A 17296-nucleotide genomic window follows, 5' to 3' on the forward strand; every position below is an offset into this window, starting at 1 on the left:
ATTCCCCACACCCAGCAGCCACCATGGCCACTGTCTCCACACCAATGCCACAATTTCTTCCATTGCTCGAGTCACAGCAGTTCTAAAGCAGAATGCCAGCAAGTCCACTCTAATCCATATTTCATTCCTCCATCCTGTGAACTCTGGGATGGCGATGTCCACTCCACCTTCATATCGAGAGGGGCTTAGGTCCCACGCGGCTGGTGGATGGGACTCTCCCGCTCGCGGTTGTAGGTGCCCTTCCACATACCCCTCCCCAGCACCAAGAGCCGCCCTCTTTGTGACATCGTCTCTGTTGCTAAGCAACGGGCACAAGGCTCCACCACCCCACTAGCCCGGGAAGCCTTGGACCGAGGCGCTCTGAGCCGGAAGCCGTGGCTCTGCGGATGCGAGGAGGAGGCCACAGAGGAGGAGGCCACAGAGGGGGCCACAGAGCAGGGCGCCATGCTGCGACTTCTCATGGAGTCCGCCTGGATCTACCCGCCCCTCAGCCCGCCCCCCAGCCCCTCCGTGACCTTCTACTTCAGAGGTGAGAGAGCAGGTGACGGCAGCAGGTGCCGCGCGACACGCGGGGACAGGCTGGCCCGCCCCGCTCTTCAAACGTCCCACATTTCTCGAGAGGATTCCTCTTAGGAAGAAAATGGGGAGAGGGCTCCCCCTGCTAAAACTGTGGTCTAAAGGCTGAAAAGCCCCTGCTCAGGAGTGAGCCGAGGACTTTAAAGGAAACCCTGAGCGCCGGCCTGGAGTCGGCTCTAGTAATGCCTCGCCAGGGCCCCCGGCGCCCCCGACAGGGCCCTGTCACAAAGCAGGTGTCCTTAATCCTCACCGCCACCCGCCCGGGAGGCAGAGGAGGCAGGCGGGGTCACCTGGTTTATAGATAAGGAAAAGGAAGCGCGGGCAGAGGAGCACAGCCACTCAGCCAGGAGCCGCGGAGGCGCAGCCCCGGAGGGACCCGGCGAGGCGCCTGCAGAGATGGGGGTGCAGGGGGGGGACCCGGAGACCGGGGCCCTCGGGGACGTGCGGTGGGAGGGCTGGTCCCGGGAAGCCTGGGGGGGGCCGGGCCACGGCCTGGGGGACACCGCTGGCCGCACGTGACCACCTCTGGGCTCGCAGGCCACGCGTGTTGCCCCCCCCCAGCTGGCAGGCCGGAGGGGGTGGCTCGTGTTCCGTCCGTGGGGCGCTGGCCACTCAGCCCCTCTCCCTGATCCCCCGCCGAGCTCACCATCTTTCTCCTTCCAGGAATAGGGGGTGCCCCAAACCCAGAATCCTGGGATCCCCACGGTTCCCCCCAGATCCCGGCGACTGTGGGCTGGCGCCTGACATTTCTTCTTCCCTTGGTCCTTCTCCCTCCAGCCTTCTGGGCTCCTCCCCAAGAGCCCGGCACCCAGCAGGGCGCGTTCCTTCCCAGGCTGACCTCGAGGCCCGCAGCAGGGGGGTGGGGACGGAGGGGGGATTGGGGCGGCGGGAGAGGGGCGCCCCCGGCCCAGTGGGCATTTCAGAGTCGGTCACCGTGCAGCAGGGGACTGGGGGCCGGGCTGGAGGGCGAGGAGAGCAAGCAGACCCTCCAGGACCGCCTGGCCGTGGGCACGGCCCCCTTAGCTCCGCTCGGGCCCTGGCAGCAGATCCCCCAGGCCTGGCACCCGGGGGTGAACGGGCCACGTGGGAGCTGAACATCATCCACCCCACCGGGTCACGGCGACCCTCGAGAGATGAGCACGGGGGCACGGCGCCACACCGGGAGAGAAAGGGCGCGGCCGTGCCCCTCAGCGCGGACGCCCCCTCTCGGTCCTTCCAGATATCAAGAAGAGGACGCGCGTGGTGGAAGGCAACAACCCCGTGTGGAACGAGGCACGTCCGCCCGAGGACCTGCGGCCCGGCGCGGCAGGCGCCCACGAGCGGCCGCCCGGCCCTGGAGCAGCCCCCGCGCCCGCCCTGCCCGCAGCTGCTCCCCTCTCTGCACCGGGGCGGGACGTGCCCCCCCAGGCCCTCCCGAGCTCCCGGAGGCTGGGGGTGCAGGCCAAGCCCCCCGTGCAGTCTCAGTGGAGCCCGGGCGGGAGCCTGCGCCTCGGGACAGGTGGCAGATGCCACCTCCTTGGGAAATGAGGTGGGAGGGCGGGTTCTCGGCTTCGGGGCCAGGCGGGGCCAGCCGTGCCTGCCCCCCCCCCCCCCCCCGCGTGTCCCCGGGGACGGCCGGGCAGGAGGAGAAAGGCGCTCTCTGTGCCCCCCAGACGCTGATCTGGTACCTCTGGACACGGCCCCTGGAAGAAGATGCCTTCCTGCAGCTCATCCTCCGAGACGTGAGCGCCAAAAAGTCGGAGAGGTGAGGCCGAGAGCGGCAGGCCGTGTCCCTTGTCCCCAAACCATGGCTCACGGGGAGGCAGGAACAGAACCTACAGGGAGGCGCTCACCTCGAGAGAGAGGGCCTGAGGCGGGCGTGCTCGGCCCGGGAACCCCGAGCCCCGGCCAGGCCTGAAGCCGCGGAGGCGCGTCCCCCCCCTTCTAGAGCCTCCCCGGCCCGCCGCCCACTGCGGCCCCCCCTGCGGTGCCCGGTCACGATTCCCAGGCCGGGGCCCTGGCTGAGGCCCAGTCGGCTGTCCCCGGGCCCGGTTCCCGCTCAGCGCGTGGCGCATCCGAGGCTGGGGAGGAGGTGCGGGCGGGACAGGAGCCGCGGCGGCCGCTGCCCGGGGGGGCCCTGCGGCCCGGGCGCCCCGCCTCCTGCCTTCCCCGCGCCTCGCGCCCCGGGGTGACCCCCGGGCCCGCGGAGAACCGGCCCCGTCCCCGCAGGTTCATGGGCCTGGCCACCGTCCTGCTCAAGCCGCTGGTGGAGCAGCCGGGCGAGGTGCTGCACGTGAAGGAGCTGACCCTGCTCAACCACGCCATGAAGCCCACGGACGTGAGTCGCGCCGCGGGGGGGGGAGACAGGGGAGCGCCCCGGCCGCCCGCCCCCCCACCGCCGTCCACCGCCGTCCACCGCCGTCCGCCCCCGTCCGCCCCCGTCCGTCCCTCTCGACGGGTTCCCCCGCCACCCGCTGGTGCCAGCCCCCGGGCTACGGAACCGAGGGCAGCCCGGGGTGGATGAGGGTCGCTCACGGCGACGACGGCTCCCGCGCCTGTGGGCACGGCTGGGCCAGGCCAGGTCGGTGGGGGCCAGGAGAGAGGACCATTCCACCTGAAGGTTCCGGAAGGCTGGGGGAGGAGGTGGCGTTCAAGCGGAGTCTTTTTTTTAAGATTTATTTTTTCATTTATTTCTCCCCCCGCCCCAGTTGTCTGCTCTCTGTGTCCATTCACTGTGTGAACTTCTTTGTCCGCTTGCGTTCTTGTCAGTGGCACAGGGAATCTGTGCTTCTTTCCGTTGCGTCATCTTGCTGTGTCAGCTCTCCGTGTGGGTGGCGCCATTCCTGGGCAGGCTGCACTTTCTTTCGCGCTGGGCGGCTCTCCTTATGGGGCGCACTCCTTGCGCGTGGGGCTCCCCTACGCGGGGGACACCCCTGCGTGGCAGGGCACTCCTTGCGCGCATCAGCCCTGCGCATGGGCCAGCTCCACACGGGGCAAGGAGGCCCGGGGTTGAACCGCGGACCTCCCCTGTGGTAGACAGACGTCCTCACCACTGCGCCAAGTCCGCTTCCATCAAGCGGAGTCTTGAGGCCCCTGAGTCGCCCCAGCGGACAAGAAAGGGGCGGTCCCAGGCAGAGTCATAAGTGGGTGTGCAGGAGGCAGGAGAACGAGGTGGTGTGGTCGGGGGGGGAGGCGGGGGCATGGGGCGTGGGCAGGTGTGGCCGCGGGGCCTTGCAGTGTCTTCTAGACATGTAGCAGGTGTTTGGGGCACGTTCTGGTGACGCAAAGTGCAGGCTTGACGGGGGGCACGAGCTCTTGGACGGGGAGGGCTTGGCAGGGGTCCCCACAAGGGCGGGGGCGCTGGGCTGGGGGAGGAGCTGCTGGTGTCACCGTCCTCTCCTGCCCCCGCCTCCGTCCTCTCCTGCCCCCCCCACGGGCTCCTTTATTCCCCAAATTCCCTCCGCGGGGACCCCGAGCCCTCGCTCCACCAGCCTAGAAGCTCTGTCCACCACGGACGGTGCTGCCCCCAAGGTGTGGCCTTCCCCCGCGGCCGCCGTTGCCCCCCACCCGGGCTGGCCAGGTCGAGGTGCTGGCTCCTGGCTCACGGCCCGGGCTCTGCCCTGCAGTGCACCGTCACCTTGCAGCTGGCCCACACGACCGACCAGGAAATCAAGGCAGGTACGGCCCTCCCCGCAGGGCTGAAGGGCTCGCGAGGGCCTCCGAGCCCCCTCCCCGGGAAACACAGGGGCCACAGGGGACGCCCAGGAGCTCCGGGGGCCGAGAGCCCGCTCCTCAGTGTGGCCCCTCGTCACCCCCAGGGGAAGGCGCGGCCTCCCCCGGCTGCAGAGGGAGGCGCGGGGGCCATTTCCAAGGGCCCTGGGTGGGGGGGTCACTGAGGGCGAGGGGCCCACGGGGACGGTCTGGGGGGCCCGTGCCCTGCCAGGGCCTCTCGGCCGTGCCGGCCAGGGGTGGTCAGCGAGGCTGGAAGGACGGAAGGGGGCAAAGCCGCGAAACCTCCTGGGCGCCCGCCCCTTCCCCAGGGTATGATGACGTCCTGGGCGCAGCTGCGAGGGAGCTGGCAAGGCAGAGGCTGCTGGGTACCCGCGCCGCCCCGCACAGCCCTCTGTCCTCCAAGCCGCAGGACTTTCAGGTGAGGGCCTCTGGGGCGAAAGCCCGCGTGACCCGGCCATCGCCAGGCCGTCCCCTCCCCTCCACAGAGCCAAGCGGGGCGTCGGAGCTGCGGACTGGGGGCATCCCGGCTGCACCTGGAGACAGCTCCGCGGGGCAGTTGGGGGCCCTGGGCAGAGCCTCAGGGGCGGGTGGCAGGGGCCCTGCCCGCCAGGAGCCCGGGATTCCTTGAAGGGCCAGGCGAGGCGTGTGCGAAACTCAACAGCTGCGCGGGAGGCGGCGAGTGGCGCCCCGGGGCCTCCGGCCACTGCGCGTGGATTCCGCTGGGAATTCCGCAGTCCCCCACTGCCCCCTGCCCTCGAGCCTGCCACCCGGCCTGCCTGCCACGGCTCTGCCCGCTCCCCCGCCGGCCACTTGCCCGGCCCACCCCCTGCTTCTGTCCGGTCAACGGCCACGTCCGGGCTCTCACCACTGGCTGACCCACTGGCCGCTGGCCTCCCGGCCAGGCCCACTCCCGTGGCTGGCCCCCGCCACCGCGTCCCTGGGCCACGCGCCTCCTCCGGCCCATTCCCTGGCCAACGAGCGCTTGCACGGGCGTCGCTGTCCTCGGGCCACGCGCCCACGTCCGAGGCCCCAGGCGTCCTGGGGACGAAACCCGAGCGCCCTCCGGGGCCTGGCGGGCCCCAGAGCCCCCAAGCGCGCCCCGCCCCAGCGTCCCGGGAAGCCGCAGCGGGGGCCCGTTCCTGGGCGAGGGGCCGGGAGGGGTCGGGGCCTCCGCGCGTGTCCGCGCTCCGTCCGCCCCCGAGAGGACAGGCCCCCGGCCGGAGGGAGCCCCCAAGGACACCGCCCTGCAGGTCCGCGTCCGGGTCCTCGAGGGCCGCCAGCTGATGGGCAACAATCTGAAGCCGGTGGTGCGCGTGTACATCGGCCGGCACGAGCACCACACGCGCATCAAGACCGGGAACAGCCCTTTCTTCAACGAGGTGGGCGCGCCCCCTCCCCCCCCGGGGCGAGCTGGCTCCCCCCCCCCGCCGCCATGCGCTCCCGAGGCCTTGGGCGCGAGGCGGGAGAGACCCCCGCCCGGCCCGACCCCCCTTCTCTCTCTCTCAGACTTTCTTCCAGAATTTTCGTGAGGTTCCTGCAAAGTTCTTTGATGAGACCATCTTGATCCAGGTGAAGAGCCAGACCGGCCCCCGGTCCCCTGGTCCTCTCGCTCGGCCGGCCCCAGCCCCCACCCCGAGGGCACGCTCGCGTCACATCGTCGCTCCCATCCCTGGCAGCCCAGGGTCTCCCCATCTGTCCATCCGTCCATCCGCCCATCTGTCCATCCAGGGTGCCAGTGGGCAGGCTCTGAGCTGGGCACAGAGGTGGGCAAGGCAGCCCCTTCCCACGTAGCCAAGGACCCCACCCCCGGGACACTCCATTCTCTGACCCGTAACCGTGGCTAGCGCGTACTCAGTGGGCGCCTACTGAGCTCCCAACACGGCTCCTGAGGTAGACGCTCAGGGAACCACCAGAAGAGCACGTGGCGGAGCGAGCCGAGAGCAGGCCTCGCTCAGCGCCGGCCTGGCTTCTCTGAGCCTCAGTTTCCCCGTTGGTCCAAATGCAAAGAAAAATCCGAATCTTACGGGTCCCTCAGAATTCAACGAGAACACCTCCGCTCAAAGGCCCGGCCGTCAGTGAGCGCTCAGAAAATCCCAGAGGGTCCCGCACACGCTCCCCCCAACCCCGTGGCGGAGGGGGTGAGCGGGGTGCTGGGTAACTGAAGTCTTTCTGGAAACACCCCTGCAGGTGGTGAACTACCTGGGGATACGGCCCAGCAAGGAGATCGGGAGGTTCCAGGTGAGCGCGCGGGGCCTCTGGGGACACAGTTCTAGAAGCCCGCCCTGGGCCCCGGGCCCCGGGCCCCAGCGTCTGGGGGAAGGGCTCGGATACTTGTGCCTGAAAACTGCACATGTGGAGCACTTGCCAACTGGGTGACTTGCGAGAGCTCTAGCTCCTCGTCTGTAAAATGGGGATAATAATATCCACAATCGCGGGGCCGTCATGAGGATTAACATGCACGACATTAAAGTCGAACCCCTCACCCCAGTGGTACCGGGGACCCCCTTCAGACACCTGCTGCCAGGAAGGTAGAAAAAGAACCAGATCCCGAAAAGGCCGAGCTGGGAGGTGGAGACCCCAGAGAAGAGTGGCCGCCCATGAGGACAGAGCAAAAAGCTTCCCTCTGGCAAGATGCAGGCTGAGAGAAGAGGATGCCCTAAATGAAGATTCCTGGGATCTGGGAAGACTGAGGAAGGGGCTGCCGGATTAAACGCAGGACTCCCAGTTAAACGTGAATCTTAGATAAGCAACACATACTTTTTGAAATATAAGTAAATCCCAAAAAGCGTGTTTCCCCACCCAGTATTACATGCGACATATTTATACTAAAAAAGCACTCATTGTTTATCTGAAATTCACATTTACCTGGGCATCCAGTACCTGATGTGCTACACCTGGTAGCCTTGGGAGCGACAGACTTGAGACAAATGAAAGCAAGGTTTGAGGATTCCGGAAAGACAGCAGACTGGAAAGACACAGGACTCTCTTCTCCTCCAGAAAAATAGCTAGAGGACAGGCTGAAAGAGCCTAGAAAAGACTTTCTAGGCTTTAACACCAGGCGAAGGCTGGGCACCACCCAGAGGAGAGAGCGACAGAGGAGGGACCCTCGAGGCCAGGGCTGCGAGCTGAAACCAGCAGCTGCTGCCGGCACCCTCCCCATACTGCAGACACGTTAGAGTACTCGGGCCCCTGGGACTGTGGCCACAGACAAAGGGGGCTCCAGGGACCCACCACCCCAGGACAGGGGAGAGAGAGGGACATGGCCTAAGCCTGACTCAGCTTCTTTTTTTTTTTTAAGATTTATTTTTTATTTATTTCTCTCCCCTTCCCCCCAGTTGTCTGCTCTCTGTGTCCATTCGCTGTGTGTTCTCCTGTGTCCGCCTGTATTCTTGTCAGTGGCACAAGGAATCTGTGTCTCTTTTTGTTGCGTCATCTTGCAGTGTCAGCTCTCCATGTGTCAGCACCACTCCTGGGCAGGCTGAACTTTTTTCACATGGGGCGGCTCTCCTTGCGCGTGGGGCTCTCCTATGCAGGGGACACCCCTGCGTGGCAGGGCACTCCTTGTGCACGGCAGCACCGTGCATGGGCCAGCTCACCGCACGGGTCAGGAGGCCCTGGGTATCGAACCCTGGACCCTCCGTATGGTATGTTGTATCAGTTGAGCCGTGTCCACTTCCCCTGACTCAGCTTTTGACCCACAAGTCTGGTCTGCTGTGTACCACCTGGCCTGGAAGGCTGCACCGTTGTTTGCCTTGGAGCCGGCAAGGGGCTAAAGATAAACGATCCTTCCAATGTTCTCTACTAACTGGGACTGATTTTTGAGCACTCAGAGGGGAGTGGAGGTATATCCTACCTGGGAAAGGGGCGGGAGCTCCCAGGGAAGGCTGGAGAACTGTCTCAGAGGAAGTTTGAATTACAAGGCTCCTAGCCTCTAGGCAGGAAGCTCTATCACATTGACCCTGTCTGTATTAAAACAAATACACTCCACCAGGCATTGAACTGAGAACTGCCAAAAGCGCTGGCAGACCAAGGAGGTGTACATGAGAACATTAAAAAGTAGAAAAGGCTTTTTCAGGCCTCTATAGCCTCCCTCCCCAAGGCCCTAGGAAGGGGTCTTCAACCACTTACTGTGTCCAGAGCCCAGTTCAGAGCAACCAGCAGGGACAATTCTAACAATCCAAGTCAAGCCAAGAATCAAAGAGCAGTGGTAACATACAGCCTCCTGCCACTAAATCCTACAAAAGAGAAAGGAATTGAACATCTGAGTAAGCTACATACTAATCAGCTGCCTAGATATCAATAAGAAATTATGAGCCATACTAAGAAAATAGAAAACATGGCCCAAGAAAAGGAATATGTCAGAGCCCCAGAAAACAAGCAGAATTTGAGAACTGATCAGCGAGATGTGCACAAATTAACAAAATCAAATTAATGAGTTCAAAGACAATATGGTCAAAGAGATAAATGACATCAAGAAGACATTGAGTGGGAAGTGGACTTGGCCCAGTGGCTAGGGAGTCCGCCTACCACATGGGAGGTCTGCGGTTCAAACCCAGGGCCTCCTTGACCCGTGTGCAGCTGGCCCACATGCAGTGCTGGTGCGTGCAAGGAGTGCCCTGCCACGCAGGGGTGTCCCTCGCGTAGGGGAGCCCCACACGCAAGGAGTGCGCCCCATAAGGAGAGTCACCCAGTGTGAAAGAAAGTGCAACCTGCTCAGGAATGGTGCCGCACACACGGAGAGCTGACACAACAAGATGACACAACAGAAAGAAACACAGATTCCCGTGCTGCTGACAACAGACGTGGACAAAAAGAACACGCAGCAAAATGGACACAGAGAACAGTCAACTCGGGGGGGGGAGGGGAGAGAAATAAATAAATCTTTAAAAAAAAGAAGACATTGAGTGAGTACAGAGAAGAATTTGAAATCCTTAACAGAAAAGTAACAGGGCTTGTGGGAATGAAAGAAACAAAAGGTGAGATAAAAATCACATTAGAAGCATACGAGACTGGACTTGAAATGATAGAAGAAAGAACAAATGATACTGAAGACAGAACAGCTGAAATTGTAGAGAGAAAAGAATGGGGGGAAAAAATGACCAGGGGCTCAGAGAGTTGAATGACACCACGGAACACAACAATGTATGTGTCATGGGAGTTCCAGAAGGAGAAGAGAAGCAAAAAGGGGCAGAAAGAGCATTTGAGAAAATAATAGCTGAAAATTTCCCAGCTCTCATGAAACAAATGAACTTATATGTCCAAGAAGTGCACCTTACCCCGATCAGGATAAATCCAAATAGACCTACTCCAAGATACATGCTACTCAGAATGCTGAATGTCAAAGATAAAGTGAAAATTTAAAGAGAAGCAAGAGAGAAGCAAACTGTCACATACACGGGATGCTCAGGAAGACTTAGCATGGATTTCTCCTCATGGAGGTGAGAAGACAGGGGTATGATACAATTAGGATACAGAAAGAAAAACTGCCAGCCGAGAATTCTTTATCCAGCAAAACTGTCCTTCAAATATGAAGGTGAGTGTAAAATACTCACAAATAAATAGAAACTAAGAGAGTTTGCAAAAAAAGAATCCCCCTTTGCAGGAAATATTAAAGGAAGCCTTAGAACCTGAAGTAAAAAGACAGGCGAGAGAGGTGTGGAGGAGAGTATAGAAGAAAGAACAGCAGAAAGGATAACCAAAGGAGTAAAAAAGACAGACAAAAATATGATGTGATATATGAAAACCAAAGAATAAAATGGTGGAAGTAAATAATGCATTTACAGTAATATCATTGAATGTGAATGGAATAAACTCCCCAATCAAAAGATACAGGCTGATAATGGATTAAAAAAAACCATGAGCCATCCATATGCTGCTTACAAGAGACTCACCTTAGACCCAGGAATACAAATCGGCTGAAAGTGAAAGGTTGGAAAAAGACACTCCACATGCAAAGTAACCAAAAAAAAGCAGGAGTATCTAATATCGGACCAAACAGACTTTAAATGCAAAAAAGTTATAAGAGATACCAAAGGCCATTATATATTAATAAAAGGGACAATCCACCAGAAAGATATAACAGTCATAAATATCTATGCACCTAACCAGGTGCCCCAAATACATGAAGCAACCTCTGACAAAACTGAAGGAAGAAACCGACGTCTCTACAATAATCGCTGAAGACTTCAACACCCCACTCACATCTTTAGACAGAATAACTAGACAGAAGAGCAACAAGGAAACAGAGAACTTGAACAATATGACAAATGAGCTAGACCTATCAGGCATATACAGAACACGACATCCAAACTCAGCAGGTTCTACATTCTCTCAGGTGCCCCTGGATCTTCCTCCAGGATAGACCACATGTTAGGGCACAATGCAGCTCTCGATAAATATAAAAAGATTGAAATTAAAAAAAAAAAAGATTTATTTATTTATTTAATTCCCCCCCTCCCCCGGTTGTCTGTTCTCTGTGTCTATTTGCTGCGTCTTGTTTCTTTGTCCGCTTCTGTTGTTGTCAGCGGCACGGGAAGTGTGGGCGGCGCCATTCCTGGGCAGGCTGCACTTTCTTAAAAAGATTGAAATTATACAAAGCATCTTCTCAGATCATAATGGAATGAAACAGGAAATAATAGGAAAGAGGAAAATTCACAAATGTGTATAGGCTGAACAACACACTCTTAAGTAATCAGTAGGTCAAAAAAGAAATTGCGAGTGAAATCAGTAAATATTTTGAGACAAATGAATGAGAACACAACTTACCAAATCTTATGGGATACAGTGAAGGCAGCCTTGAGAGGGAAAGTTACAGCACTAAATGCCTGTATTAAAAAAGAAGAGGGTAAGCGGCTGTGGCTCCATCAGCTGGGCTCCCGTCTACCACGTGGGAAGCCCTGGGTTCGCATCCCGGGGCCTCCTTGTGAAGGCAGGCTCGCCCACTTGCTTCGAAGAGTCGCCTGGCCCACAAGTGCTGTGGAGTGCTGACTCAGCAAGGTGACGCAACAAAAAGGGAGACAAGTGAAAACACAGAAGAGCGCGCAGCGAATGGACACAGAGAGCAAAAACAACCAGCAAGCCCTGGTGGGGTGGTTGTTAAATTTTAAAAAATTAATTAAATAAATATAGGCACAGAAGAATGCACAGCTAATGGACACAGAGAGCAGATAGCAGGCAAGCCACAAGAGGGAGGGGATAAAAAAAGAGAAGAAAGAGCTAAATTCAAAGATTTAACTAAACTAGAGAAACTAGAAAAAGAACAGCAAATCAATTCCAAAGTAAGCAGAAAGAAAAGATAAAGATTAGAGCAGAAATAAATGAAATTTAGAACAAAGAAATAGAAAAAATCAACAAAACCAAAGCTGGTTCTTTGAGAAGATCAATAAAATTGACAAACCCCTAGGCTAGAGTAACTAAGAAAAAAAGAGAGAAGATGCAAATAAATACAATCAAATGAAAGGGGGGAAGTTACAACTGACCCACAGAAATAAAAAGGATCATAAGAGAATATTATGAGAAACGGTATGCCAACAAACTAGACAATCTGGATGAAATGGAAAATTCCTCAACATGCACAACCAACCTACACTGACGCTACGAGAAATACAAAAACTTAACAAACCAATCACATTTAAAGAAGTTGAATCCTTCATCAAAAATCTCCCAGCAAAGAAAAGTCCAGGACCAGGTGGCTTCACGGGTGAATTCTACCAAGGATTTCAAAAAGAATTAAAGAGCAATCCTATTTAAATTCTTCCAAAAAATTGAAGAAGAGGGAAAATTACCCAACACATTTTATGATGCCATCATCACCCTAATACCAAAGCCAGATGAAGATACTACAAAAAACGAAAATTACAGACCAATCTCTCTATGAACTGAGACGCGAAAATTCTCAACAAAATACTTGCAAATCGAATCCAAGAGCATATCATAAGACTTATACATCATGACCAAGTGGGATTCGTTTCTGGTATGCAAGTTTGGTTCAACATAAGAAAGTCAATCAGTGTAGTACACCACATTAACAAATTGAAGGAAAAAAAAAACACATGATAATTTCAATTGATGTAGAAAAGGCATTCAACAAAATCCGGCATCCTTTTTTGATAAAACACTTCAAAAGGGAGGAATAGAAGGAAAATTCCTCAACCTGAAAAAAGGCGTTTATGGAAAACCCACAGCCAGTGTCATACTCAATAGGGAAAGTGTGAAAGCTGTCCTTCTAAGATCTGGACCAAGACAAGGATGCCCACTGTCGCCACTGTTATCCAATATTGTACTAGAAGTTCTAGCTTGTTAAAGTAGATGAGCCCCGACCTGCAGGGCTGCGAACGGGGGCTCGTGGTCGCTCGGAGGAGAATGGTGAGACAGGAGACTCGAGGAATGACAGCGAGACAGGGTGAGGATCAAGCTGCAAAATTTTATTGCGAGAACAAAGCATTTATACTCTTGGGAAGGGAAGGGGTAGTGGGAGGGATGGCAGTTAGGGATTGGCTATTGCTGTTGCTGGGGGAAGTGGCGGGAACAGAGAACAAAGGAGCAGGGAGGGAGATGAACCAGGAAATGGGCTCCGCTCTGGCGGCCATGCCATTGGTATTGCTGATCTCAGCGTATGCCCGCACCAATTGTCCCCAACACTAGCTAGGGCAATTAGACAAGGAAAAAATAAAGACATTCAAATGGGAAAAGAGGAAGTAAAACTCACTTTTTGCAGATGACATGATCCTGTACTTAGAAAATTCTGAAGTATCCACAACAAAGCTACTCAAGCTAATAAATGAGTTCAGCAAAGTGGCAGGATATAAGATCAACACGCAAAAATCAGTAACGTTTTTATTGAAAAATCTAGTATTGAAAAATCTGAGGAGGAAATCAGGGGGGAAATTCCATTTACACTAGAAATTAATTTAACCAAAGAAGTACAGGACCTATATGCAGAAAACTACAAAACAATGTTAAAAAAAAATAAAAAAGACCTAAACAAATGGAAAGATATTCTGTGTTCATGGATTGGAAGAATAACTATCGTGAAGAGGTCCATCTTACCCAAACTGATTGATAGACTCAATGCCATAACCAATCAAAATTCCAGCAGTCTACTTTACAGACTTAGAAAAGGCAATTACCAATTTCATTTAGAAGGGAAAGTGCTCCTGAATAGCCAAATGCATTCTAAAATAGAAGCGACCTAGGAAGAATTTCACTGCCTGACTTTGAAACGTATTACAAAGCTACAGTGGTCAAAACAGCATGGTACTGGCATAAAGACAGATATAGAATTGAGAATCAAGAAATAAAGCCTCACCTATGTAGTCAACTGGTTTTTGACAAACCTACCAAATTAATGTCAATGGGGCAAAACAGTCTTTTCAACAAATGGTGCTGGGACAACTGGATATCAATAACCAAAAGAATGAAAGAGGGCCCTATCTAACTCCCTATGTAAGAATCAACTCAAAATGCATCAAAGACCTAACTATAAAAGCCAGGACCATAAAACTAGAAAACGAAGGGAAACGTCTTCAAGACCTTGCAGTAGGGGGTGGTTTTTTGGTTCTTACACCCAAAGCACGTGTTTTTGTTGTTACAACAAAATAGATAAATGGGACCTCCTCAAGATTAAACACTTTTGCACCTTACAAGACTTAGTCAAAAGTATGAGATGGCAGCCGATTCTGTGGGAGAAAATATTTGGAAATCACATGTCCGATAAGGGTTTAATATTCAGGATATACTAATATAAAGAGATGTTACAGGGAAGCGGATTTGGCTCAATGGATAGGGTGTCCGCCTACCACATGGGAGGTCCACGGCTCAAACCTCGGGTCTCCTTGACCCGTGTGGAGCTGGCCCATGTGCAGTGCTGATGCACGCAAGGAGTGCCCTGCCACGCAGGGGTGTCCCCACGTAGGGAAGCCCCACACACAAGGAATGCGCCCCATAAGGAGAGCCACCCAGCACAAAAGAAAGTGCAGCCTTCCCAGGAATGGTGCTGCACACATGGAGAGCTGACACAAGATGACGCAAAAAAAAGAAACATTCCCAGTGTCGCTGATAAGAATAGAAGCGGTTACAGAAGAATACACAGCGAATGGACACAGAGAGCAGGCAACTGGGGGAGGGGGAAAGGGGAGAGAAATAAATAAAAAATAAATCTTTAAAAAAAAAAGATATTACAACTCAACAATAAAGAGACAAATGGCCTAATTTAAAAATGGACAAAAGACTTGAATAGACATTTGTCCAAATAAGAAATACAAATGGCAAAAAAAAACGCGTGAAAAAATGTTCAACATCACTAATGAATAGGGAAATGCCAATCAAAAGCTGCAATGAAGTACCATTTCACACCGATTAAAATGGCCACTGTTAAAAAGACAGAGAACTACAAGTGCTGGAGAGGATGTGGAGGACAGGAACATTTATCCACTGCTGGTGGGAATGCAGAAGGGGACAGCCACTGTGGAGGACTGTTTGGCAGTTCCTAAGGAAGGTGAATACAGACTTGCCACGTGACCCAGGAATATCACTAGTGGGTATATACCCAAAAGAACAGAGAAGTGACAAGGACAAATATCCGCACAGTGATATTCATAGTGGCATTGTTTATGACTGGTAAAAGTTGGAAACAGCCCAGGTGTCCATCAACCGATGAATGGATGGACAAACTGGCACATTCACACGATGGAATGTTATGCACTGTAGGAAGAAATGAAGCTGTAAAGCACATGACAACGGGAGGAGCACGGAGGACACTGTGCCGAGAAAAGCAAGCCTGATGCAAAAGGACAAACACTGTACGATTGCATTACTATGAACCAAATACCTTGTATGACATATTGGATGATTTAAAAAAATTTATATGTATCCAGTACATTTGCGAAATGTATGTTTTTAGTTAACTGTGTTTTCTTTTTATTTTTAAATTATTGTTTATATTGTCAATTATTAAATGCACAAAATAAAGATTAAAAAAAAGAAAGCAGGGTTCTTTCTTACTTCTAGTGGTAAGCTCACCCACAAACGAAGTAGCAACTTAAAATTAAGAAATTCTGGAGTGGTTGTGTGGCGGTGGGGTGCCTTTGCAAAGGCCCCTGCACAAAGCTCAGTCCCAATATGAACTGTTGGGCAAGTTGTGGAGGTCAGAGAAAAGCTGGATTTGCCTGAGCCTCTTTGAAAAACATTTACTTTTTATTAAGGAAAATTTCAGACATGCACAAAAGTAGAAAGACTAGAGCAGAGAACTCCCATCCAATCCACGTCCCCAATACATGGACAACTGTGTTTTCTTCACACCCCTGCCGGATTATTTTGAATCGACTCTCAGGCATCGTATTGCTTTATCTTTAAATATTTCAATGTGTCTATAAAACATGGAGATTTTATTACAGATAACATAATTCAATGATCACCTCTAAAAAACCTTTATAATTCCAGGATAGCATTACATATCGAGTCAGTGCCTTTATCGTGTTATCAATTACTTTAAGTCTGTTCAAATCAGGATGCAAACACCTTGCAGTTGGTAATATGCATTTAGGTCTCTTTTACTCTGTTGTCCCCCGCCTTTTTTTCTTTGCAATTTATTTGTTAACAGAAGTGGAGAGTCCTGGACTTTGCCCGGAGGGTTCTCGGCCGGTTGCACCTGCAGGGCATCATTTCCGGTGTCCCTCTGTCCCTGTATTTCCTATCTGGCGGCTTCATCAGAGTCGGCTTGGATGGACTGGTGGGATGACTTGGGCAGGAGGCGCAGAATGTCTGCTTGTCTCCCCTTGCGTGTTACTAACCGCTGCTGATGGTCATTGCCCAGCTCTACGGCTTCCTTAGGGTTTGGGTTGGTTTTTCTTGGCTTCGTTTATCATTGACGTGCAATAAGTTGCATGTATTTAATGTGTGCAATTTGATTCGTTCAACAAATGTATACACCCATCATCAAGATAATGAACACACCCAGCGCGCCCAAAAGCTCCTCGTGCCCCTTTGGCATCTTCCTTTCCTGCCTCCCCCTCCCCCAGGCGACCACCGCTATCCATCTCCCTCCTGTAACTATAGATCGGTTTACACATTTGTAGAGTTTTATGTCAATGGACTCAGGCAGTACGTGTTCCACTCTGTCTGGCTCGTTTCACTCAACGTAATTATTTTGAGATTCAGCCGCGTTGTTCGCGTATCAGTCGTTCGTTCCTTTGTATTGCTGTTTTGCTGTACCACCGTTCACCTGTGGATGGCATCTACAGTCTTCCCAGGTTTTGGCTATTACAATAAAGCTGCTGTAAACATTTGCATGCAAATCTTAGTGTGGATATATGCTTTCATTTCTCTTGGTGAATATGTAGAAGTGGGATGGTTAGTTCATATGGAAGAGCAGGCTTTCTTAACCTTTTTCATTCCATGAGCCCCCTTTGCCAGTCAGGCGAAAACCACGGACCCTTTACTAAGTCCACACTATACTGTGTATTATTTAATAAATATATCACACCTGCTTCAACACGACCCCACAAGAATGTTTTTTTAAAATTTTGATTCAAACTCACGGACCCCTGGTTAAGAACCCCTGTGGTAGAGGAATGTTTTAACTTTTACAGAAAATTGCCAGCCTTTTTTCCCCCTAAAATTCCATATAACTTTTACCATTTTATAGTCCCACCAGCAGTGTCTTGGAGTTCCAGTTGCTCTGCTTTCCTGTCAACACTTGGTACAGTCTGTTTTTTTAGGTTAGCCGTTCTGATGGTGTTTTTATTTAATTATTTTTATTTTAATTTGTACTTCCCCAATGACTAACGATGTTAACCATCTTTTCGTGTGCTTATTTGCCATCTTACTGTCTTCTCTAGTGAAACGTCTGTTCAAATTGCTTGTTCATTTTTATCGGGCTGTTTAGTTAATGAGTTTTGAGAGTTCCTTTTAGATTCCACATACAAGTCCTTTATGAGACCTACAGATTCGCAAATGCTTTCTTCCAGTACGTGACTTGTCTTTTCATTCTCTTTACATCTTTCAAAAAGCA

The 17296-nt window shown here is 53.2% G+C and overlaps 1 protein-coding gene across 1 annotated transcript in view; it reads left to right on the forward strand.

Moving 5' to 3' along the window:
- Window positions 1–329: 329 nt before the first annotated feature.
- FER1L5 (fer-1 like family member 5) overlaps window positions 330–17296 on the forward strand; it is a 46839-nt gene continuing 29872 nt past the window's right edge. The window contains exons 1-9 of the mRNA XM_058278113.2: window positions 330–529; window positions 1796–1848; window positions 2229–2320; window positions 2785–2893; window positions 4182–4233; window positions 4596–4705; window positions 5538–5666; window positions 5794–5856; window positions 6475–6525. Coding sequence (XP_058134096.1) covers window positions 445–529; window positions 1796–1848; window positions 2229–2320; window positions 2785–2893; window positions 4182–4233; window positions 4596–4705; window positions 5538–5666; window positions 5794–5856; window positions 6475–6525 — 744 coding nt within the window. The 5' untranslated portion in view covers window positions 330–444. The remainder of the gene's footprint in view (window positions 530–1795; window positions 1849–2228; window positions 2321–2784; window positions 2894–4181; window positions 4234–4595; window positions 4706–5537; window positions 5667–5793; window positions 5857–6474; window positions 6526–17296) is intronic.

Source organism: Dasypus novemcinctus, chromosome 17 (assembly GCF_030445035.2).
Source record: "Dasypus novemcinctus isolate mDasNov1 chromosome 17, mDasNov1.1.hap2, whole genome shotgun sequence".
NCBI classification, from domain to species: Eukaryota; Metazoa; Chordata; class Mammalia; order Cingulata; family Dasypodidae; genus Dasypus; species Dasypus novemcinctus.